The 25261-nt window shown below is 41.6% G+C and overlaps 1 protein-coding gene across 1 annotated transcript in view; it reads left to right on the top strand.

Moving 5' to 3' along the window:
• The window catches only part of LOC120860718 (exostosin-1), a 317137-nt gene that overhangs the window by 280566 nt on the left and 11310 nt on the right, over positions 1–25261 (top strand). The window contains exons 4-8 of the mRNA XM_040236464.1: positions 2155–2274; positions 9623–9755; positions 13259–13377; positions 14842–14937; positions 24235–24324. Coding sequence (XP_040092398.1) covers positions 2155–2274; positions 9623–9755; positions 13259–13377; positions 14842–14937; positions 24235–24324 — 558 coding nt within the window. The remainder of the gene's footprint in view (positions 1–2154; positions 2275–9622; positions 9756–13258; positions 13378–14841; positions 14938–24234; positions 24325–25261) is intronic.

The following is a 25261-nucleotide window of genomic DNA, read 5'->3' as shown; positions in this document are numbered from 1 at the left end:
TCCATTATCTGTTGCCTTCATGCTGCTTCAGTGTTGAGAATCCAGATATACACTGGGGCTGCAGATTTAGTATCTGCTTTTGGACATCCCAAGTAAGCTTGTCCTTATGTAGGTACTGTGAAACAGTTCTCTGGCTCCCTGTAGAAGTGGTCTTGAAAAAAAAAAAAAATGTTCCTACTTCCTTCCCTCCACTGGAAATTCAGATGTAGTCTTAGTCACAATGTCATGGGTAACTTTCTTATTAAAACAGCTAGTGGAGCATTCCTGCTTCAGTCCAGGCTCCCATGCCTCTCTGATTAGTTACATATTAGGGAGGCAAGCATGCAGAAAGAGGTGAGCACAAAAGAGCACTTGCTAATCACAAGGAATCTCCCCTAAGAATGTAGACTCTATAAATGAAATAGACCTTGGGCTTTAGGTGAAGATAGGGAGCAAGCCAAGGTAACTCACCAGACAACCAGGAAGTACATTTCAGAGCTCCAGACCCAAGCAAGTTCACAGGCAAACATTAAGCAATTGGTCCAACTTTTCATATCATCACCCTTAAGTCAATAGCAATAGTAGTAGTAATAATTACTTTGTCAGTTAAACATCCCATGTGTTAGGCATTGTGTGAAGCACTTACGTGCTCTTCATCACAACCTTACAATGATGTTAGACCTGTACCCCTGTTTTATAACTGAGGAGATGGAATCTTTGAGAGATCAAGTAACTTGTTCAAGGAAGCACAGCTGGTAAACTATAGAGCCAAGACTCTTACCCTGGTCTGACTCCCATTTTCCTGTGCTTAACTGTTGAGCCATACTGCTAGTGGAAATAATAATATTCCTTCAGTGGCTTCAGATGGCTGTGGTCAATTAGACTTTTATTTATTAAATAGCTACTACAGGCATACCTCATTTATTTTACTTTGCTTTTTTGTGCTTCATAGATGCTTTTTCCTTTGGTAACAAATTGAAGGTTTGTCATAAGCCTGTGTTGCCAGAAGATGGTTAGCATTTTTTTTTTACTTTGAATAAAGTATTTTAATTAAGGTATTTATGTTGTGCTTTCAGACATTATGCTACTGTACACTTAATAGACTATAGTGCCAAGGTAACTTTTAGATGGGCTGTTGGTGGTGGTGGTACACAGTGGTGTCTGACTTTTGTGACCCCGTGAACTGTAGCCACCAGTCTCCTCTGTCCATGGGATTTTGCAGGCAAGAATGCTGGAGTAGGTTGCCATTTTCTTCTCCAGGGGATCTTCCTGACTCAGAGGTCGAATCTGTGTCTCTTGCATTTCCTGCATTGGCAGGTAGATTCTTTACCACGGTGCCACCTGGGAATCCTCTGGATGCACTGAAAAGCCAAACAAATTTTGTGTGACTCATTTTATTGTGATATTCATTTTTATTGCAGTGGTCTGAAACAGAACCCACAGTATCTCTGAGGTGTGTCTGTACATAAAAGCCGCTATCCTAGCTAGAAAGTGTTTAGCTGGATGGACAGGGCATAAATCCTTCCTTTAAAATTGTGCAGCCTGGTAGATAGCAGTGTTGGCTAAGCACACATGATAGATCGCGTTAGTTTGGGGTAAGCACTACAGCCAAAAAGAGAGGTCTGGGGAGTAGAAAGCTCTCAGGGAGTGAAAAGAGACACATGCACATAGAAATAATTACCCTCAGCTGCATATTAAATGGACAGACTCCGAGACATTCCCTAAAAGGTCCCTCTGTAGGTCATTAGTAGTCCTGAGGGTGGCATATCTTAGAAGTGCTTGGGACATAATGGCTCTCAGCTTTGCTCCAAGACTGTGGCCCCTTCTCTGCAGGATTTGATTGTCCATGGGCAGGTTCAAGGGGATGTGGGATTCATAGAAAATGGCAGAGGAACACTACGCAAGTGATAAGCTGCTACCAAATCTTAGAAGTGAGCTCTAACTGTTGTGTTTTTGGTCATTAAAGGTCATCAATGCTGACTCCCAGTAAGTGCTGTTTTTAGCTCACACCTCCTAAGGACCTTTCAGTCTAGGGGTTGGTGGTTTTTAGTAGATCTGTATGCTAGAAGCAGAATGCTATGAAGAATAAAACTCTAACCTGAGCGAGTGATTTTGATCAAATGGCATCTCATTGTTTTCCGGTTATAGTTATTATGTGTTCACCTTGTGTTACAGATTCCTTCTACAATCAGGTCTATTCATCAGGATAAAATCCTAGCACTTAGACAGCAGACACAATTCTTGTGGGAGGCTTATTTTTCTTCAGTTGAGAAGATTGTATTAACTACACTAGAGGTAAGTGAGATGCCTTGGCTTTCAGTCTCGAATAATGGTCCTTTATATGTTTCTCTTAGCCTTCTCTTTTGCTATTATCAATGTGTAATTGGTCAAATGGGGCAACACTGAACTTTCTGTACTTGGATGTGTCAGTTAACCCCTTTGACCTGCTCTCCATTCTGGACGAACTCCACAGAGGAACACTGACTTAGGAGGAATTACACTCCTTGACACAGAGATCGGCTCTGTCTTACATCATTTCAGAGACAGGTAGCTAATGATTGTCCTGTCGTTCACACTCATGGCATCCTTTGAAGGCATATTTGTGGAGTCCACTTAAGAAACAGATAGTGAGCAAGTAGGGGAAAATCTCCCATTCTAAATATATGAATAGTTTACTGGGTACTGTAGTCCAGTGGCATTCAGAAACAGCCAAATTCATTCTCAAGATAAGTGCAACCCACCCCTCATTAATAAGAATTACTCTCATCTGGTGCAGAAAGTGTTAAGCTTTATAAAATCAGAAAATCTTCCAGGCAGATGGGTGCCCATCTTCAAGTTACTTTTTTTAAGGCAAGAGGAAAAAAAGAAAGGGAAACATGGGGATGATTAAAACCTTTGGAAGCAGAGCAGAGAGTGGTGGCCTGAGGCTACACCAAAGTAGCACAAATTGCTGAGAAAAGATTTCGGAATCTGCACTCATGAATTACAGGAAGCAAATCAGAGGTTCTCAAGTGTAGCCCAGCATCGAGGTAATTCTGAGGTGTCTGTAATATGAGGTGGGGGCATTCGTGGCCTCACTTTCAAAGTACTTTCTTTGGAAACATGATTACTGCTCCAGAAGCTAATGTCACTGGGAACATGCAGTATGATCATTCTGAGAAGTACCCAGAAAATGGAAGTCATCCTGTTTTGTGCATATCACTGCTGTCTTGCCATCCTGGGTACCTAACTAGCCTTGCTGCCAATGCTGGTCATACCCCAGCCACCCTGGGACACTTACCTACCTGAAGCCTGGCCTTGGCTTCTGCTCTCGTGGGGCTGGGCTCTACCAAAGTGTCCTCTCTGGGTACACTGATTTCATCCTGGAACTTAGTGAAAAGATATTTAGTACCCAGGTCCACCCATGAACGGGGACAGGGTAGAATGCCTTCCAAGGGCTTCCTTATTGCAAGCAAATTCCTCTTATTCGTCCAAATCACCCTCCTCAATGAAAATTGTTTCACTTGCATTCATAGCAGCAGATTTCTACCTTTTGTTTTTGATCTTGTCCTCCATCTAAGAACCTTCTTAAGGAAAGTTGAATGTGAATTGTATTTAGATTTTTTGTTGTTGTTGCTGGTTTTTTTTTTTTTTTGGAATAAGTGCTTTTTATCAAAGAAGTGCATGTTCCTTTTAGAAAATAATGGAAAATACTTACAGCACAAAAATAAAATAATCTATCCGTACAATTCACTATTGACGTATATACACACATATAAATGCATATATATTCATTTTTTCTATGCAAATACATAAATATGTTCTCATTTTTAATTTAAAGAAGAGTTTCTATACTTAGTTTATAACCTGTTTTTTTCTCCTTAATAATATATTATCTCATTAGATTTTTCTATAGTTATTTTAATGACTAATATTCCATTCATAATATCACTTAACTCCATTAATTAATCCCCATTTGAGACTACTACAATTGTTCCTGGTTTTTCATTATTATACACATCCTTGAAGCAAATAGCCTCAGTGACAAATTGTTATGCAAATTCAAGATTACTCTCTTAGGATAAAATCCTTGAATTCGAAGTCCTGACTCAAAGAATATGACAAATGCTAAGATTTCTACATGAACTGTCAATTTTCCTGCAATAGAATTAGCTAATTTATATTTCCTTCAGCGTATATGAGAGAACTTATTTTAATTATTTTTATTTTTTTCACCTTCACCATCAGTTCAGTTCAGTTCAGTTCAGTCGCTCAGTCATGTCCGACTCTTTGAGACCCCATGAATCGCAGTACCCCTAGGCCTCCCTGTCCATCACCATCTCCCGGAGTTCACTCAGACTCACGCCCATCGAGTCGGTGATGCCATCCAGCCATCTCATCCTCTGTCATCCCCTTCTCCTCCTGCCCCGAATCCCTCCCAGCATCAGTCTTTCCCAAAGAGTCAACTCTTCGCATGAGGTGGCCAAAGGAGTTCGTTTATGATTGGAAAGCCTTTTCACTTGTGCCTTTTCTATTTGCTACTAAGCAAATAGAAAAGGCACATAATTTTATTTATGCATAACCTACACATACGTATTTTCTAGTATTTATTTTCATGTTGGGGCTTCCCAGGTGGTGCTGGTGGTAAAGAACCTGCTTGCCAATACTGGAGATGTAAGAGATGTGGGTTCGATCCCTGGGTTGGGAAGATTTCCCTGGAGGAGGAAATAGCAACCTACTTCAGTATTCTTGCCTGGAGAATCCCATGGACAGAGGAGCTTGGCAGGCTATGGTCCATAGGGTCGTAGAGAGTTGGACATGACTGAAGCAACTTAGCATGGTCCCACACACTTTTTTTAAAGCTTTGTATTTTGTACTGGAATATAGGCAATTAATTTTTTTAATCCAATTTGCTTTGGATATGATCTGTGTTGAAAAACCTAAACCATCCTTTTTTTTTTTTTTGGACCAATTGTTCTGTAGTTGTCCCAATACAATTTTTTTTTTTTTTACATTTTTATTTGAGGTTTTTTTTTTTTTTTTTTTTGGCCACACCACACAGCTTATGGGATCTTGGTTCTCAGACGAGGGATTGAACCCAGGCCCTTGACAGTAAGAACATGGAGTCCTAACCAGTGGACCACTAGGGAGTTCCTGCAATATATTTCTTAAGTTGTTCTTTCCTCAGTGTTTCCACACGCCACTTTTATGCATCTTTGGCTATACACTGAGACCACGTGCTTTCATTTCTTCACCCTATATTTCATCTCTTGGTGAAACTCTATTTATTAACTGACCTGCTATTGTTGACTGTTACTGTTGTCTCTAATTCATTCATTCTTTTTTTTTTTTTTTTTTTTTAGATAGAGATAGCCCTTTATCCAATCAATGACTTTCCACATGTATCTTAGACTATCTCTTTAGAATGGAGTCCTTGAAATAGGATTACTCAGGCCAAGGGGCCAAGCATGACTAAGGCACATGATACGTATTGCCAAATTACTCTTCAGAAAGGTTGTATCCATCTAGATCCCCACAAGCCATCTGGGGACGACCCTCTTTCACTGTAACCTTATCAACCTTCAGGATCATAATTAAAACACACATGCACAACTTTGCTAATTTGCCAGATGAAAGATGGTATTTCATTAATTACATTTCTTTTGAGTATGGTTTATTGCATAGCCCTGGTCTCTTGCCTGCTAACTTAGCAGTGCTCAATTATCTTATAATAGCAGTTGGATATGTTATATTCATCAGCATAGGATCTTAAGCCAAGCTGTTTCCATCTCTGTGCCTGGAAAGGCCTACTTCTCCTTGGATCTGAGCCAGGCAGTTCTTTAGAGAAAACACAGTTGTTTTTAAAACACTACAAACCATATACTTCATTCAAATTTATAGCAACTGTCAAAATCTCCTCATATAGTTCCAAAATTGGATTGTAACAGTTTGACCTCTCAACTGAATTGCATGAGAGATACCATCCAGTTTCCCTTTTTAAATCAGAGCTCAGATTACCCCAGGATCCAATGTAAACAGAAAAACAGAGAAAAATAGCAGAAAATACCATCCACATACACAGATAAACAGCCAACATGCTCATAAGAACGATTTAACTATCACAAATCAAAAATTCCTACTTGGCTTAGCACTTGGATAATGTTGAATTCTTCAGTCCCTGCTGGAGTGCCTGCTGTCTGAGGATTATTCGGCATTACCCTTGGACAGCGTAGATTCGAAGGTCTCTTGCTAAGGGGATGTTCTACACTCAGGCTCTTTCTTGCTTCCGTGCTGTATTCTGGGTCACGGGAAGGGAATTACTTGCTCTTTGGAGATTATGAGCCTTAGAGTTGTAGTAGTGCTTAGATAAAATTGGAAACAGGGTGCTTCGTCCTTCTCTCTAACACCAGGGTCAAGTTGTGCATACATTCGACTGTGTTGCACTCTGTCCTGCTTGGGATTTGGCTAGTATTTCCAGTCTGATTGAAATTTCCGAATTCTGCACCTTAGAAATAAGGAGCTATTTAGTAAGAGCTAGGCTCTTTGGAGCTTGTTTTTTGGTGCAGATTGAGAAGTAAGGATAGGGACAGTGATAAAATGCTGCAAAAATAATGCTCATGGATTCCATTATTTGTCAGAATATTGTATGACAGTAACTTGGCACTAAGGAAGGGCTGAACCCTAGGAACTCAGTCGGAATCAGGCTGAGCAAAAGAAAAGGCCATGAAATTGTCATAACACATGAGAACAGCTCATGGTAGCTTGGAAATCACAATTTAAAGTGAAGTTCTATGAAGGAGTCTCCGTTTCTCTCTTCACTTATCTTTAACCGTACACATTCAGACCATAGTATTGCTGATGCTGCTGTACAATGAAAATTTAAAATCAGTGAGAGAATAGAAATAGAAGATTGCTTTAGTTTGGAGCAAGGGGGCATATGGCAGCCCTGCATGTATTAGGCAACACTGAATTTGTCAAAAGACCGAGTCAGGGTCACCTCGAATGACTGTAACCTGTAACCAATAGTCCATTATTTTAAAAATAGATGGCACATAACAATGAAAAATAAGGAGCCTGTCATTCTTCCCTTTGAATTCACATTAATAAGAAATGCTATCCTTACTGAAGATACCCTGTGGGGCTATAAGGGGAAAAAAATTGTGTACATTTTTTTGATTGTGTGTTTTGATTTTCTTTATAGTATCCAACCTTTAAATATGATGTCTTTGTCCACAACAATTAAGAGTGAGTACCAAGGATCCAGGAAGCTGTCCAGTGTAACATTAGGGAGACTTAGGCATTAGGAGAGGGACAAAATGACCTTTCTATTTGGTAAAATAAGATCCGTACTCTGTCAAACTTTTGATAAGCCAAGTTGATATCAACCTTTCAGAAAGACAGTTGGCAATACTTAAGAACAGCCTTTAAAGTGTTCATACCCTTTGACAAAATCTTAAGGCATCAGTCCTAAATGTGGCAAGTTTTAGCTCATAAACATATTCACTGATTTGCATGGAAATAATTGCATTATTATTGGTCATTTAGGATAAGTAAAACATGAATACTATTAATAATATGGAAAGATCTGTAATATATAATACCTATGGTGGTATAGCTGTGTAAAAATGGGAAAATCTATGCTTAGACAATGAACACAGGAATGAGATTTTTTATTTTTTAGGGAAAAAAAAAAAGAAGTCATAGGTATGAAGACTTAGACAACTATTCCTAACAGATTCTGGAGATTGTTGTAATTAATGTGATATTTTACTGCTTATTACACATGAGGATGGTAAGTAATAAAGGTGGCAAATTGCTTGACCTGGATTATATTCAACATGTGTTATTGCGCTTCTACCTTTTTTGATATTGCCCTGTCAAGATCTGTTTGAAGAGCATATAAAGTGCTTTTTGGTATTTCAGAAGAATACTATGACTTATCATATCCCTGAATTCAAAAAGATGGCAGTGTTGTGATACTGAACCAAAGAGTCGACACTGAGAATCATACCATCCAGAGACACAAAGTGAATGGGGATTCAATTTGTGACATCTCTGAGTTCTGTGTCACTTGTATGTAGGTTGGATTTATGACAGTCTTCTATCAATGTGTTCTGTGTCTTGATATCCAGAATTTAAGTGGCCACATGCTTGAAGGTGTATAAATTTGGAAAGCAAAAAAAAAAGGACCTGAATGAAAACCTATAAAGGAAAATAAATAGACAGTAGAATAGGAAAGTACAAATAATTAAAAACTGGAATAAATGGTGTACAAAGTGGAATTGCAAACCATGTAAAATCTCTTCACAACCATGACAATTTTCTTATAATTAATGCCTAGACAACAGCATTTTAACATATCTCTGTTGTACCGCAAAGAACAAACATTAACATTTGAGTGAAGTTTCTAAAATCTTCCCCAAATTTGAAACCTCTGCCAAGTCATATAAAACAAGAAGTTTTGATCTAAGGAAAAAAGAAACTGCAGAAATCATTGAACTAAGATATTTGAGTTCTAAATTTCCTCCTTGCTTCCTTTCTTCTCTTATTAAAAAATGTAAACATGATAAGGTTTGTAAAGATAAATGTAGCTCACTTTATTACTTGTCTAGTCACCATGTGGGATGAGATGAGGGTGGTAATAACCTTAGCAAATAATACAACTCCATTTAAAATGGTCTGTACTTAAATCACATTGCATTAAATGAGGACCCGGAAAATGATGATTTTGGTCTTAAATCTCTAGAGATATATACTAGGCTTTTTCTCTTTTTTAAGCACACACACACACACATACAAATTGCTGAAAATTTGAAATTCTGTATCAAGTTAATTATTTGCCAAATCATATCTTAATGAGTAGATGGTATAATTACAAGAGTTTGAAAGTCACAGAGAGAAATCTGTAAAGTAGACTAATCACATTCATCTGACAAATGATTCAGGATGGGGGAATATTTGACTCTAAATGTAGAATTTAATGATCTGCAAGGTCTTCAAGTCCAAAGAAACTAATGAACTAGCTTGGCTATTATTAGTCTTCATATGCCATGGTTTTTGTCCTATTATCTAGGTTGTTTTGAGCAATTGTTAGTTAACTCACTACTTTCTGAGATTAAAGTTAGAAAAACTGCAGCTAACGAGTCCCCCAAAGTCCTACAATTGAATTTGAAAGGGCAGTGAAGCTATGTCAAACAAATAAACTTGCCTCCTGAATTAAAGGAACAGATCAAAACCTCAGCTGCTTATAGAACGTGCATGCCCTCAAGATGCTCCCAGCTCAATCTCTACATGGACATCTCCGTGCACTGAGAACCAGATCTTCATGCTGGAAGATCAGCCATTAAGGAAAATAACTTTTCTACACACTCTACTTTGAAAGGAGCACGGACTTAACCATAGAAAGACAAGACAGAATTTATGGTGAAACTGAAGTATAATTAGACAATTGGATTAACCACCTCTTTCCTTTCTCTCTCTCCTTCTCTTCCAACACTCGATCACTTTCTATGTATCCCAGACATTTTTATCATTGGAGAATGGAGGGTGGGGGTAGACCCAGTACTTTTACTGGCATCAGCCCTCAAATTTGGCCTGAATGTGTTCCTCATTAGATATCATCAGAGTCTCCTCCTCACCATATGCCAATGTTTTTGTTTTCTAGATTATTCAGGACAGAATATTCAAGCACATATCACGCAACAGTTTAATATGGAACAAACATCCTGGGGGATTGTTCGTCCTACCACAGTATTCATCTTATCTGGGAGATTTCCCTTACTACTATGCTAATTTAGGTAAGTGAATGCCTTCCCTGGAGCTATTCTGGTTTACCCTCCAAATGTTGTCCGGAACTGAAGTCCCTCAATTTTTTTATTCCATCGCAGTGTCTTTGTAACACCCTGTGTTGGAGACTGCTTTCTAGAGCCCTATCCTAAATGGTTTATCAAGGTCATGAATTACAAATCCAGCAGAGCCTTGCAAAGTGAAAAACTCATTCCTGATCTGAGCCACTGTTCTTGACGTTTAGTAGAGTCATTGCTTTTTAAGAAGAAGGCTCCCCAAATTACAGATCATTCTGAACATGACAATTTAAGTAATCTAAGTGAAAGTTGCTCAGTCATGTCCTACTCTTTTGCAACCCCATGGACTGTAGCCTGCCAGGCTCCTTTGTCCGTGGAATTCTCCAGACCAGAATACTGGAGTGTTTTGCCATTCCTTTCTGCAGGGGAATCTTCCCAACCCAAGGATCAAACCCAGGTCTCCTGCACTGCAGGTGGATTTTTTACTGTCTGAGCCACCAGGGAAGCCCCAACATGACAATGAGTTTGCTATAATTTTGAGTCTTATCATGTCTAAAATGAATCTAAGAGAGCTCTTCCTACATTTTTTTTTTTCTCCACGATCCTAACATCTCTGTCTCAGATCAAAGAAAAACCAAACTAATAAAGGGAGAGGGAAAAGTTTTAAGAATATAGGACAGAGGAGAAACTTATGTACTTCATTCTGCATTTATGATGCTCCTCTTCTGTGCGTGTTAATGCAGTGCTAGGTGGTAGGAATAAAAAGTCAAAGGAGATATAAGCTCTGCTCTCAAGCAGCTTTTGCACTCAGTCGCTGAGTCGTGTCCTGCTCTTTGCGAACTCACGGACTGTAGCCCACCAAGGTCATCTGGAATTTTTCAGTCAAGAATGTTGGAGTGGCTTGCCATTTCCTTCTCCAGGCAACTTATAGGATGGTCATAATGAGGAAAAGGAAACAGGCAGAGAGATGAAGCTTTACAAAAGGCTACCGTTATCGCCATAGACATTCATGCATTGGGCTGGCCAAAAAGTTCATTTGGGTTTTTCTGCACCATCTTATGGAAAAACCTGAACAAACTTTTTGGCTGCCCCAGTATTTGGAGCCCCGTTTGCTCTAATGTTGGTAACATCTTAGACATTTCCCGTCAGTCACAGTTCCAAATTTGAGAAACCTTGGGATAATAAAGCATCCTGCAAGTTGATGTGGCAAGAAGACTCCAGATTTTGTGTGGAGTTAGTCGAGTTAGTACATTAGAAGTGTGTAAATGTTGCTTCTTAAACCATTACAGGAAAGTCTAAAAGCAGTGACTTGTCCTTACTGTTAAGGGAACCCCCTACATCATATTTATTCGTCTTACTTGGCAAAGCCTTAAATGTGTATTTCACTAGTGGGAAAGCTAGTTTCTTTCCAACGTGAAACTGAAATACTAGTCAAATGATGTAATTTTCTCTGCAAAAGATCCATATAATTCTTTGAGGTATACATTGTAATTCTTACCTTTATCAGTCACTCTCAAAGCTTAACTTCAGTGTCCTTTCACTGTCTTGTTCATATTTAAACTGCTAAAATGTGAAATTAGTGGGTCTATACTAATGAAGTTTTTTTAAATTTTAATTTGTTTTTTAAATTATAATTCATGATGCATTTTGGATTTCACATTTATTCTTTTTGTTTTAAATGTTAAACAAGTTTATTGGCAGTACGACCCCTCCCCTCCAAGAAAAAAGCTGTTCTATCATCAATAAATACTGCTTATTCTAATAGTCTAATAAGAGCTCTACCATAGTATTAATATTTTTTAGACTGCTTTTTTTAATTCTTTTTTTTTAATTGAACCATGATTGCTTTATAATATTGCTTTGATTTCTGGATACATCAACTTTAATTAGCTATAGGTGTACATATGTCCCCACTAATGAAGTTTTAAGAGGCTTTTAACCTGGCTCCTGTTTCTCTGTGAGTTCTCATGAAAAGACTCATTTGGAGAAAAAGCCATCTCACTGCTTTCTCTTTGGTGGCAGTTGTTATTTTGCACGTGTATGATACCTTTCCACCTTGGGCTTCAGAGCACACAGTTGGCAGAGGTCTGAACCACATGCTTTTTCTCTCAGCTGTGTTTCCCTGCTACATAAAGAAGAGATTTCTTGGGAGTAGAGCAACTTCCACCCCAAAATAATGATGATGGTGACAATGATGGTGATGATGGTGGTGAGCTCATGCTGAGAACTTGGTGTTTGCAGGTCCTGTTTTAAAGGCTCTGTATGCATTAACTCATTTAAATTTGTTCTCATAACAACCCTGTAACTTTGTGGCTGTTGCCATCAGTCCCGTTTCACTGCTGTGGAAACGCAGAGGGTTAAGTAATGATCCTACCACCACTCAGTAATGGAACTGGGCTTCAGAACTAGACACTTAGGCTCTGGATGTTGGCCTTTTAACCTTGACCACTTGCTGGTTGTTATCTGAAATAGTAGCGATCAGGCAAAAACCCTTCAAAATGGCAGCATAGGAGAAAATATTTGCAAAGCCAGCAACCAATAAGAGATTAATCTCCAAAATATACAAACAGCTCATGCAGCTCAATATCAAAGAAACAAACAATCCAAACAAAAAGTGGGCAGGAAATCTAAATAATCATTTCTGCAAAGAAGACATACAGATGGCTGTAAAACACATGAAAAGATGCTCAACACCACCAGTTATTAGAGAAATGCAGATCAAAACTACAATGAGGTATCACCTCATACCAGTCAGAATGGACATCATCTAAAACACCTGCAAACAGTTAAATGCTGGAGAGGGTATGGAGAAAAGAGAATCCTCTTACCCTGTTGGTGGGAATGTAAACTGGTGCAGCCACTATGGAGAACAGTATGCAGGTCCCTTAAAAAATAAAAAAAAGAGCTACCATTGTGACCCAACAATCTTACTCCTGGGCATATATCTGGAGAAAACCATAATTTAAAAAGATACAGGCACCCCAGCATTCAAGGCAGCACTATTTACAATAGCCAAGACATGGAAGCAACCTAAATGCCCTTTAACTACATTACTAAGAATAGGATATATGCAAATACCCTGGAAGAGAGAGCACATTTACTAAAATCCAGCCTAGGATGTAAGTAACTAGAGTTATACCCTTTCTTGAGTAAAGAGTAGTGAGTACTGTTATGTGTGTGTGTATAATTAGACTCTGGGTGCCTAAAAAGCAAAAGGGAGATCAAAGATGTATCCCTGAGGGAGGAAGGAAAAGGCCATCAAAGGAAAAATCTGGAAATGGGCCTTGAACTGTAAATTACCCAGGTCTCTAAACTCAGGCAGCAGTTCACTAGCAGCTTTTCACCTTGTTTTTGTTCTGTCAAGACATAAGAGTCAGAGGAAAAATATGCTAGAAGGGAACATTAGCTCTGGGGTGAGGCGATGGGGCAGAGAGGAATAATTTTCGAAGTCTTGTTTCTCAGTGCTTCATTAGGTTGCTCTGCCCTTGCTCTTTCAGGTTTAAAGCCCCCCTCCAAATTCACTGCAGTCATCCACGCGGTGACCCCCCTGGTCTCTCAGTCCCAGCCAGTGTTGAAACTCCTCGTGGCTGCAGCCAAGTCCCAGTACTGTGCCCAGGTGAGTGGGGAGGTAGGGCGGGTTGACCCAGTGCCTGCGCCCTGCCGCTTAGTGGACCGGAGACCCCCCACTCCTTCCCTGCTACACACTGGCTCCCAGGGCCTCATCTCACGTCCTGCCCTGTTACTCCCCTTTCGTTTGTCATGCCTTGTCACTCCTTTTTCATCAGCTTAGAGATTCTTGGAAGTGAAATCTGGTACAGGTAATGAGTAGGTTACAAAGAGATCTTTGCTCTGGGGTAAAGTGAAATATATACCAACACTTTTTTTTTGCTGTTAAGAGTCCACATATAAGTAGTACTGTATGGTATTTGTCTTTCTCTTTCTGACTTTCTTCACTTAGTGTGATAATCTCTAGGTCCATTCATGTTGCTGCAAGTGGCATTATTTCTTTTTTTTTTTTTTGAATTTCCTGGCCATGCTCCATGGCATGTGGGATCTTAGTTCCCTGACCAGGGATCAAACCCACACCCCCTGCAGTGGAAGTGAGGAGCCTTAACCACTGGACCACCAGGGAAGTCCCCCAACACACTCTTTAAAGAATATATACACACGTTATTTCATCTTTAAGTGTCAAAGTGAAAAACGAACTTCAGAAAGGCCCCTGAAAGGCCCCAGAAAACTAAGCTTCAACAGCAGAAACTGACTCGTTGGCGTCAGGAGGCGTCAACTTTTCTTTCACAGCCGCCGTGACTAATTATAAAATTGGGAGCAAAAGATGATATCTATGGTAACAGTGTTTTCCAAATTAGCATTGCTCTCCTACTCTTAACAGTGGTTTTTCTGAATGGTAAATTACACGAGAAGGTTTACATATGAGAAGAGAATGGAGTCACATTGAAGTCTGCATTTGGGGGCTAAACACATTTATTGGCAATAATAAGGTCACAGGAAATAAGCTGCCATCCTGGAGAATCCAAAACACGAGCTCACGCCAGTCAGATCTTGAATTCTCTTCCTTCTCCCACATTGCCTGCTGTAGTGCAAGTTCATAGCAGATGTTCAATGTGCATTTTTCTTTAGTTTGATCAAGGCTGTTATCTTCCTCGTCATCATAAGACACCAGAATTTAGAAAACCACTTTTTTAAGAGCCAACAACCCTGGCATGCCTTCTTTCCTCCCCAGCCTTCTCCTACCCACTTGACATAGGTTTTATTAGGTTACCCTTCTTGTCCCCTCTCTCTGGTTGTTAGAGTAATGGGGTTCTGGGGATTGTGTGGGAGTAGCCTCACTAAAAAAAATTTTTTTTGGAGTATAGTTGTTTTACAGTGTTATGTTAGTTTCAGGTGTATAGAGTGGAGTGGACTCACTTTAAATACAGTTTTGAGGTCTGCCTGTCTGCCTTGCTTAGAATACCATCTTCTCTCTTTCTCTCTCTCTGTGTCTTAAAGAAGAAATGTTGGGTTGGAAGCCTATGTAAATCCAGCCTTACCAAGCCATCTGATGACCCCTTATCCCTTTCAGATCATAGTTCTATGGAATTGTGACAAGCCCCTTCCAGCCAAACACCGCTGGCCTGCCACTTCTGTGCCTGTCATTGTCATTGAAGGAGAAAGCAAGGTAGGACCCTAGGGGACTTCACTGTGGAATCAGCATGGAATCTTCATTTCTGCAATGGGGCACCTGGGTGTTGGCCTTTGCCATCTTCCTCCTGCCCCCGGGAGGTGCTGGCCCTGGACTACTTTTCCAAAACTATACCTGTCTCTGACTGTCCTCCACTTTGACAGCCATGGGCTCTTTCTTTTTTTTTAATTTTTTTGTTGAAGTATAGATGATTTACAATTGCGTTACTTTCTGCTGTATGGCAAAGCGAGTCAGTTATACATATAAGCACTCTTTTTTAGATTCTTTTCCCATGTAGGTCATTATAGAGTGTGGAATAGTATTCCCTGTGCTATACATAGGTCCTTATTAGTTATCTGGTTTTTAAATTTATTTTTAATTGGAGGATAATTGCTTTACAATGTTGTATTGGTTTCTGCCGTGCAACATGAATCAGCTGTAAGTATACCTATACCCCCTCCCTCTGGAGCCTCCCTCCCATCCCTCTAGGCCATCACAGAGCACCAAGTGTATTAAAGTACAGTTGATTTGGGCTTCTCTGGTGGCTCAGTTGGTAAAGAATCGGCCTGCAATGCAGGAGACCTCAGTTCGATCACTGAGTTGGGAAGATCCCCTGGAGGAGGACATGGCAACCCACTCCAGTGTTCTTGCCTGGGGAATCCCATGGACAGAGGAGCCTGGCGGGCTGCAGTCCATGGGGTCACAGAGAGTCGGACACAACTGAGTGGCTAAGCACAGCACACATAGCTGATTTACAGTGTTGTGTAATTTCTCTTGTACAGCAAGGTGGCTCAGTTACACACACACACACACACACATATTCTTTTTCATATTCTTTTCCATTAGGGTTTATCACAGGATATTGAGTATAGTTTCCAGTGCTATGCAGTAGGACCTTGTTGCTCATCCAACCTATTTATCCTGTTTATAATAGCTTGCATCTGCTCATCCCAAAGCCTTCCACCTTTCCTCCCCCCCTGCCGCCTGATCTCCGGGCATCTACAAGTCGGTTCTCTGTATCTTTGTCTGTTTCTGTTTGGTAGATAAGTTCATTTGCGTTGTATTTTAGATTCCATAAGTAAGTGATATATGGTATTTATCTTCTCTTTCTGACTTACTCTGCTTAGTATGATATTCTCTAGCTTCATCACTGTTCCTGCAAATAGCGCTCTTTCACTCATTTAAATGACTAATAGTCCGTTGTGTATATGCGCCACATCTTTATCTACTCATCTGTTGATAGACGCTTAGGTTGCGTCCATGTCTTGGCTGTTCTGAATAGTGCTACTATGACCATAGGTGTGCATATATCTTTTGAATTATAGTTTTGCCTGGATATATGCCTAGAAGTGGGATTGCTAGACCATATGGCAACCCCCTTTTTAGTTTTTTGAGGAATCACCATACTGTTTTCCATTGTGACAGCCATAGGCTTTTGAGTCAGGGAATTCTGGGTCTTAATACTAACTCTTTAGGAGATATGTGACCCTGTCTGTACTTTCCTTCTCTGAGTCTCAGTTTCCTCATCCACAAAATGGAAATAATAATACATGCCACATGGATAGCTATTAGGAGTAAATGAATTCAGGACCTGGCAAAAATAATCTTTCTGGAAATATGAGGATGAAGAAGAGTTGGTGGTGGTGATGCATGAGCTGATTAATGCATTGCTTAGCTGATTAATCTGAATTAGTTGTATCAATGAAAGTAGTGGTTCTTCCTCACATCGATCTTAAAAAAGACATTTCCACCTTATGTTTGCTTTGAGGTCTCCATCAGAGACTCTCAGGAGGGCTGGCTGCCTGGCTGGCCTCCTGCTTCCATTCTCCAGCTCATTTTGCCTAGAACAGAATGATCTTCATAATCATCTCATAGTCCTTAAGGGACTCCTTTTGCTAATGTTTTCAATTAACATCAGAGACTGTGTACAATCTGGCCTTTGCTGGCCCTCCCAGTCCCCTCTCTCATTGCTTTTCCTTCACAGACTTGATCATTCACAGTTTACTGCACTGTGTCCCTTCCTGCCTCTAGCGGTGGTCTTTCCCATTTGCTGTAGGTCTTAACCATCCCTCTCTCAACTCTTCATCTGTGTTATCGAAATTTCCATATATTCTTTAAGCCCACGCTGCCTCCTCTTTGAAATGTCTTCTGTTTGTGGCAGCCAGGGATGAGCTCTCTTTTCTCAAGCTCTGCTTTCCTTTAGCTCTTATCCACTGTGAAGAAATTCGTTGTTGCTGTTGTTCAGTCACCAAGTCATGTCCAACTCTTTGCTACCCCATGGACTGCAGCGCACCAGACTTCGCTATCCTTCACCATCTCCCAGAGTTTGCCCAAGTTCACGTCCATTGAATCACTGCTGCCATCCTACCATCTCATCCTATGTCTCCCACTTCTCCTTCTGAAGAGATTCAGTTCAGTTCAGTTCAGTTCAGTCGCTCAATTGTGTCTGACTCTTTGTGACCCCATGCACTGCAGCACGCCAGGCCTCCCTGTCCATCACCCACTGCTGGAGTCTACCCAAACCCCTGTCCATTGAGTCGGTGATGCCATCTAACCATCTCTCCTCTTTTGTCCCTTTCTCCCCCTGCCCTCAATCTTTCCCAGCATCAGGGTCTTTTCAAATGAGTCAGCTCTTTGCATCAGGTGGCAATTGTCTCTATTCAATGAAATTTAATAGAAATTAGTCTCTATTAAATGACACTGACGTTGCCATCTAAGAGGCTTTCCCTGTTGGTTCCCAAAGACAGGTTGCGCGAGATTGTCTCATGCTAAGTAAACTATCCTTGAGCCATAATAAGAATTATCAGTGTATTAAGTTGCACCATTTGAAATCATCTTTTGAGCTGCCATTTCATGTAGTGACCATTTGAAATCATCTTTTGAGTGACCATTTGAAATCATCTTTTGAGTGACCATTTCATGTAGTTCAGCAGGATGCAGGGAGAACTGTAACGGTCATGTGGACAAGATGGTCCATGCATTGTCTATTCAGTCCCCATGTAGGCTGCCTACTGTATGCTGGACACTGTGCAACAGGTGGGAACACTGTGAAAGGTCACAGACAGTCACACCCTTCCAAGGGCTGGGGTCAAGCAATGTGGTTATCAGAGAGCTGCTTGATAAGCATTAAATGAGGAAATGAAAGTGAGTGAAGTCACTCATGCGACCCCGTGGACTGTAGCCTACCAGGCTCCTCTGTCCATGGGGTTTTCCAGGCAATAGTACTGGAGTGGATTGCCGTTTCCTTCTCCAGGGGATCGTCTGGACCCAGGGATCGAACCTGGGTCTCCCACATTGTAGACAGTCGCTTTACCGTCTGAGCCACCAGAGAAGTCCTAAATGAGGAAAGGGAGGGATTAATCACGTGCCTCTTGGCATCAGTTTTACTTACCCTTCTGAATCCATCTCACCCCATAGGTGTGGTTTCATAAAGGGTCTGGCACACACAAGTTTCCTGCCTGCAACCCAAGTTCCAATGCCTGAGCCCCTGCACAGTGCTCACATGGATGCTTTTCACTATGAACTTGGGAATTTGTTATGGTTTGTTTTTGTTTCCATAGGTAACTAGAACTCCTTCTGGCAGATAGGTCTTTCTTCGACTATGTCAGGATATTCAAACAAGATCCATTCTGTGTGATGGATTGTGAGCCATTCTGACTCCTATGGTTAATTAGTATGCATTTTTATGCTCAGACTCATTGATTAATTTCATATTTTCACTCCCAGCTAGTAGCTCAAGTTTCTTTATCTCTAGTTCAGTTCAGTTCAGTCGCTCAGTTGTGTCCAACTCTTTGCTACCCCACGAACCGCAGCACACCAGGCCTCCCTGTCCATCACCAACTCCCAGAGTTTGCCCAAACTCATGTCCATTGAGTTGGTAATGCCATCCAACCATCTCATCCTCTATTGTTCCCTTCTCCTCCTGCCCTCAATCTTTCTGAGCATCAGGGTCTTTTCAAATGAGTCAGCTCTTCTCATCAGGTGGCCAAAATATTGGAGTTTCAGCTTCAACATCAGTCCCTCCAATGAACACCCAGGACTGGTCTCCTTTAGGATGGACTGGTTGGATCTCCTTGCAGTCCAAGGGACTCTCAAGAGTCTTCTCCAACACCACAGTTCAAAAGCATCAATTCTTCAGTGCTCAGCTTTCTTCATAGTCCAACTATCACATTCATACATGACTACTGGAAAAACCATAGCCTTGATTACATGGACTTTTGTTAACAAAGTTATGTCTCTGCTTTTTAATATGTTGTCTAGGTTGGTCATAACTTTCCTTCCAAGGAGTAAGCATCTTTTAATTTCATGGCTGCAATCGCCATTTGCAGTGATTTTGGAGCCAAGAAAAATAAAGTCTGACACTGTTTCCACCGTTTCCCCGTCTATTTCCCATGAAGTGTTGGGACCGGATGCCATGATCTTAGTTTTCCGAATATTGACCTTTAAGCCAACTTTTTCACTCTCCTCTTTCACTTTCATCAAGAGGCTCTTTAGTTCTTCTTCGCTTTCTGCCATAAGGGTGGTGTCATCTGCATATCTGAGGTTATTTATATTTCTCCCAGTGATCTTGATTCCAGCTTGTGCTTCTTCCAGCCCAGCGTTTCTCATGATGTACTCTGCATAGAAGTTAAATAAGCAGGGTGACAATATACAGCCTTGACGTACTCCTTTTCCTATTTGGAACCAGTCTGTTGTTCCATGTCCAGTTCTAACTGTTGCTTCCTAACCTGCATATAGGTTTCTCAAGAGGCAGGTCAGGTGGTCGGGTATGCCCATCTCTTTCAGAATTTTCCACAGTTGATTGTGATCCACACAGTCAAAGGCTTTGGCATAGTCAATAAAGCAGAAATAGATGTTTTTCTGGAACTCTCTTGCTTTTTCGGTGAGCCAGCAGATGTTGGCAATTTGATCTCTGATTCCTCTGCCTTTTTAAAAACCAGTTTGAACATCTGGAAGTTCATGGTTCATGTATTGCTGAAGCCTGGCTTGGAGAATTTTAAGCATTACTTTACTAGCATGTGAGATGAGTGTAATTGTGTGATAGTTTGAGCATTCTTTGGCATTGCCTTTCTTTGGGATTGGAATGAAAATTGACCTTTCCAGTCCTGTGGCCACTGCTGAGTTTTCCAAATTTGCTGGCATATTGAGTGCAGCACTTTCACAGCATCACCTTTTAGGATTTGAGATAGCTCAACTGGAATTCCATCACCTCCACTAGCTTTGTTCGTAGTGATGCTTCCTAAGGCCCACTTGACTTCACATTCCAGGATATCTGGCTCTAGGTAAGTGATCACACCTTCGTGATTATCTGGGTCGTGCAGATGTTTTTTGTACAATTCTTCTGTGTATTCTTGCCACCTCTTCTTAATATCTTCTGCTTCTGTTAGGTCCATACCATTTCTGTCCTTTATCGAGCCCATCCTTGCATGAAATGTTCCCTTGGTATCTCTTAATTTTCTTGAAGAGATCTCTAGTCTTTCCCATTCCATTGTTTTCCTCTATTTGACGATGATAATAACAGTACCTTTCCTGTAAGGTTTATCAGATGTGTCTTATAAAATACCTCCCATTCTCCCAGCCATATTTCTGTCTGGACTCCTGGCCATTTGTTGAGTCCTAGTCTTGACAGAGGAGGCTGATGGGCTACAGTCCAGAGGGTCGTAAAGAGTCAGACACGACTGAGCAACTAACATTTCATTTTGCAGCCTTGACTTTGGCCAGTGACTCCAGTAGGTCATGTTGGTTCCTTTCCCCTCACTGTCACTGCCCTGGGACTGTGCACGCATGTGTGTGCGTGTGTGTGTGTGAATGCTAAGTCCCTTCAGTCATGTCCAACTCTGTGCGACCCTATAGACTGTAGCATGCCAGGCTTCTCTGTTCGTGGGATTCTCCAGGTGAGAATACTGGAGTGGGTAGCCATGCCCTTCTCCAGGGGAATCTTCTACTGGAGTGGGTAGCCATGCCCTTCACCCAGGGATTGAACCTGTGTCCCCTGCAGATCCTACATTGCAAGTGGATTCTTTACCACTGAGCTACTGGGAAGCCCCGCCCTGGGACTGTACCACCTAATAAAGCATTTGCCCTCAAGCTTTCCTTTAGATTCTGTATTCTAGGTCACCTGGGCTAAGACTTGGGCTCATTTTGAAGAAGAAATATGTATTACAGGTGCTCAGCCCTGTAATACACTCGGCATTCAATAAATGTCAGCTCCTTTTCTAAGGGGATGTTGTAAATTGATGGTTTGCTTTATGGGCTCTGGGGTCAGACTTCCTTTTTTGTGACTTCAGGCACATTATTTAACTCTGTGCCTCAACCTTCCCCTTCAGTAAATGGAAGAAATCCTAACATCTAACTGGTTTGATAGATAGTATTAATCACATCGTTTGATACTATACATATGAATGTTCTTACAAAGTGGGTATATGTAGTAGGTGCTCGATAAATGTCAATAATTCTTGTGCTTTGTATAATTACTTACAAACATTTCTTAGCTTCCCCACTGGACAGGGAACTTTTTTAAAAAGATATTTATTTATTTGTTTAGCTGCATCAGGTCTTAGTTGGGGCATGTGGGTCTTTTGCTGCAGTGTACAGGCTTCTCTCTAGTTTTGGCATGTGGGTTAGGTAGTTGGGGCACACAGGCTTAGTTGCCCCACGGCATGTGGGATCTTGGTTTCCCAACCAGGGATCCAACCTGCGTCTGCTGCATTGGCAGGCAAGTTCTTAACCACTGAACCACCTGGGAAGTCCTGACAGGGAACTTCTTGAGCCTTTGTCGATTTCCTAGTCATGTAGGTTCATTTAGAAGGGCTTGGGCTTTTATGGAAGCTAAATATTTCCTAAGCAAGTTAACAAGGGAAACCCAGCTTACTCTGGATTGACTTTGTAAGTACACGCTCCTTTCATGCTAATTCGTGGAGCTTTTGGAACTCCAGGTATTTGAGAAAGAGCCCCTAGTTTCTACACTAGAATTTGGAAGTGGTTGGCTTATGGGTGCTTAAGCTTAGTTAATGAAGCAGGTTCAAAAAAAAGAAATGGATTCTTTGAAACCCAGTGGCTGGGCCCATAACAGGGGAAGGAAGTCATACATCCTCCTCATTCCCCATTTTAAATTTCCACGTCTAGCCTTGAGTTTGAAATTGATGTGTTGGCTGCTTTGGCTGGGAAATTCTGTTTTGAATTTATAGGCCTTGTCTTTGTAGCTCTTCCCCTGTAGGCTTAACAAGGGAAAGGTCAGGGCATCGCTGAGCTGGCAACTAATGGCTTCTGAGTTAGTCAATGGACAAGGAAACAGTGTCAAGAGAATTGCTTCAGGCTGAGATTTCTGAGCCCTGTGCATTGGGGGTTGCTGATTGCTTTCCTTTTTTATTTTATTTTGAAAGCCTGAGGGGAGGGGAGAAACAAACAAACACTTGACCCAGTTGACAGATGTGTGGGAGCAGAGCCTGGAACCATTTTTGCTGTAGATATGTCCCTTGAGCTCCCAGAGGTGGGTTCTGGTGGACATTTTCCATCCTTTAATGTCCTAAGCCCGCCAATAGCTTCACAGACGTATAAACCGACTCTGAGATGAGGCTTGTGGATGAGCTGGCTTCCGGATGTAAATATAGCTTGGGCTTCTTTGGGAGGGGCGGGAGGGTGAAGGCATTCTCAGATTTGTGGAGAGCTCACCCTTGGCAGCCAGACTAAGTGCCCCCTTTTCCCTTTGCCTCCAGCACCTAATTGCTTCCTTCCCTGGCCTTCATGCCTTGAAAGTTGATGGCAAGTGTCTTCTTTCTCTGTCTCCAAATATGAACCGGGAGAGGATGACATAACAGTTAATAAGCCTTTCAGAGGAGGGTGGTGAATGTGAGATCACCATGTGTGGTCCATGTTCACTGCTGAGGTCCTTTCAACCCCAAGACAGGTAGAGTGTAGCAACTGAAGTGTGCTACAGGAGGTCCCCAACCCCTAGGATCTAATGCCAGATGATCTGAGGTGGAGCTGATGTAATCATAGTGGTAAATGGAATTGTGCTTGAATCATCCCAGAATCATCCCCACTACCACCACCACCAACCACCCACTGGTTTGTGGAAAAGCTATCTTCCATGAAAATGTCTCGGGTGCCAGAAATGTTGGGGACTGCTACCTAGGATTGCAATGGCTGGATAGAATGTTGTGAGCAAGACTCACCTTTCTGTACCTTAGTTTTCTTATGTATACAATGGGGTTGTTATAAAGATGAAATAAGAAGAACTTGGAACATTCCTCGGCACATAGTAAATGTTTAAAAAATGTTGGTTTTTCTTATATCATCATGCTCATTAGTTATTCAGTGGAAACCTTAGCACAGAGGCATGAGCTATAATTGTCATAGGGTAGTCTTTTTGGTCTCAATCTTCCAACTGATCCCCCAGATCCTTACCACACACACAGGCACACACATACCCATGTAGAAACACATATACACTCACCTCACCGTGCCTTATCCTGGAGCTCCCCAAATCTTATTCATATACTAGCTTTACAGTTTTCCTTAATACATGGACCACATGTTCTATTATTTATTTAATATTTTTCTTTAAATCAGCTTACTTTTCAATTTAATGAAATTATCTTTAAGTAACTCTACTACTACTCCTTATTGCTGTAGCTATTAATATATATGTGTACATATTTTTGCTTCTCTGAGCTAAAACGAAGACTAGAAAATTTTAAAAATTTGTCTCTGCACCTCCTAAAATGACCTGGCAGCCATCAAGTGATGTGTGTCCCATGCCTGAAATCACTGCTCCCCCCAACTGCTCTTTCCTGGCCTCAGAGCACTGGCTCTCCCCTCTCTGCCTTGCGTCTACTGAGCCCTCATTTCTGTTTACACTTGGTGGATTCCTGGCTATCAGGGTCACTTCTCCAAGGTCTTCGTTGCTTTTCCAAGCAGCTGGTTACTGCATCTTCTGATTTTCTGGGATTTCTCATAGCAGGCCAAGACTGATGATCCATATCTTGGTCTCCCTGCAGACTGTGAACTCCTCCAAGACAGAGGGTGTATCTTACTTACCTCTGGCCTCCCTTTGACTGGCAAGGTGTCTGTACACAGTAGGTGCCCAGTAATGGTGGAACCAGTGAATCTGCACTGATGGGAAATGGAAGGCTTTTATGTTGAGGGGTGACATGGTGGTTGAGCATCCTTTCTGAAGGTGAGGATGCGGGAGGAAATTCTCCCCAAAACAAGACTCTCCATCTACATCTCTTTTCCTGATTCCTTCCCTCCTGTCTGCCCCCCCCCACCCCCACCTCCACCTCCACCTCCCAGGTGATGAGCAGCCGTTTCCTGCCCTATGACAACATCATCACAGACGCTGTGCTCAGCCTTGACGAGGACACCGTGCTTTCAACCACGGAGGTAAGCAGCCTCTCAGGAGGTGTGGTGGGCCCTACAGGCAGTCACCTCAAACCCCAGGGTGCCAGCACCTCCTCTGCCCTTGCCTTGGCCAAGCCCAAAACATTTTTCAGAACTTCCTGCAGAGTGGGTTTGAATCAACCCCGATGACGGCCTTTTCTCCTTGTTTCCTCTGCTAACTGGCTCTTCACTTGCCAGGCTGTGCCTCACCTCACCCTCCTGTCTGCCCTCCTGTTTTTGGATTTGTTTTTAAACGGCACAGGTGTGGGCTGGTGTGCAGAGGGACCCAGAGGAGGTGGGCGGGGGCACCTGTTTGGTATTTTCTTGAAACCACACGATACAGGATCCAGAGCCCCCATCTTTTGCGATCCTCCTACTGCCATGCAGGCGTGTGTGGCTCTGTTGGAGAATACTATTTCTGGGTTCTAAAGGCAGCTTTTCTGGCTTTGTTGGAAATGTGCATTTTCTTTTACCCACGCGAGAGCAAACAGTTTCACTTGAAGGCTGAGATGGAAATCCCTGCCTTTTCAGATGTTCACGTATTTGTGCCAAAAATAAGATTGCACAGAGCCACGTGTGAGGGGGAGAGAGAGAAGGTGAAAGATAGATATGATAGAAAACCAATTTTTACAACTCGAATGAGTATTGATCTCTGAAACCTCAGTTAAAACTGGAGAGCAGACCAAAGACATTTACACAAAAGTGTAGCAGGTCGGAAATACATCATTCAGGGTAGGTAGCTGCTAAAAAGCATGGAGACTTAGCTACTCACCCCCTTCCCCTTTTATTCCTTTTTATTCATAGGAATAATTTTGTTCATATATTATCTTCTTAATGTAAACGTCAACAGTTAGCAGCAGACATTTTCCTGGGCGCCAATCTGATTCTAACGGCCTGCTGCCCCCATGCCCAAGACTCATGTTAACCTGGGCTGTTGGTT

The sequence above is a fragment of the Oryx dammah genome, unplaced genomic scaffold (assembly GCF_014754425.2).
Source record: "Oryx dammah isolate SB20612 unplaced genomic scaffold, SCBI_Odam_1.1 HiC_scaffold_11164, whole genome shotgun sequence".
NCBI lineage: Eukaryota > Metazoa > Chordata > Mammalia > Artiodactyla > Bovidae > Oryx > Oryx dammah.
Note: the sequence above shows the minus strand (reverse complement) of the source record. Positions and strands in the feature narration are given on the sequence as shown.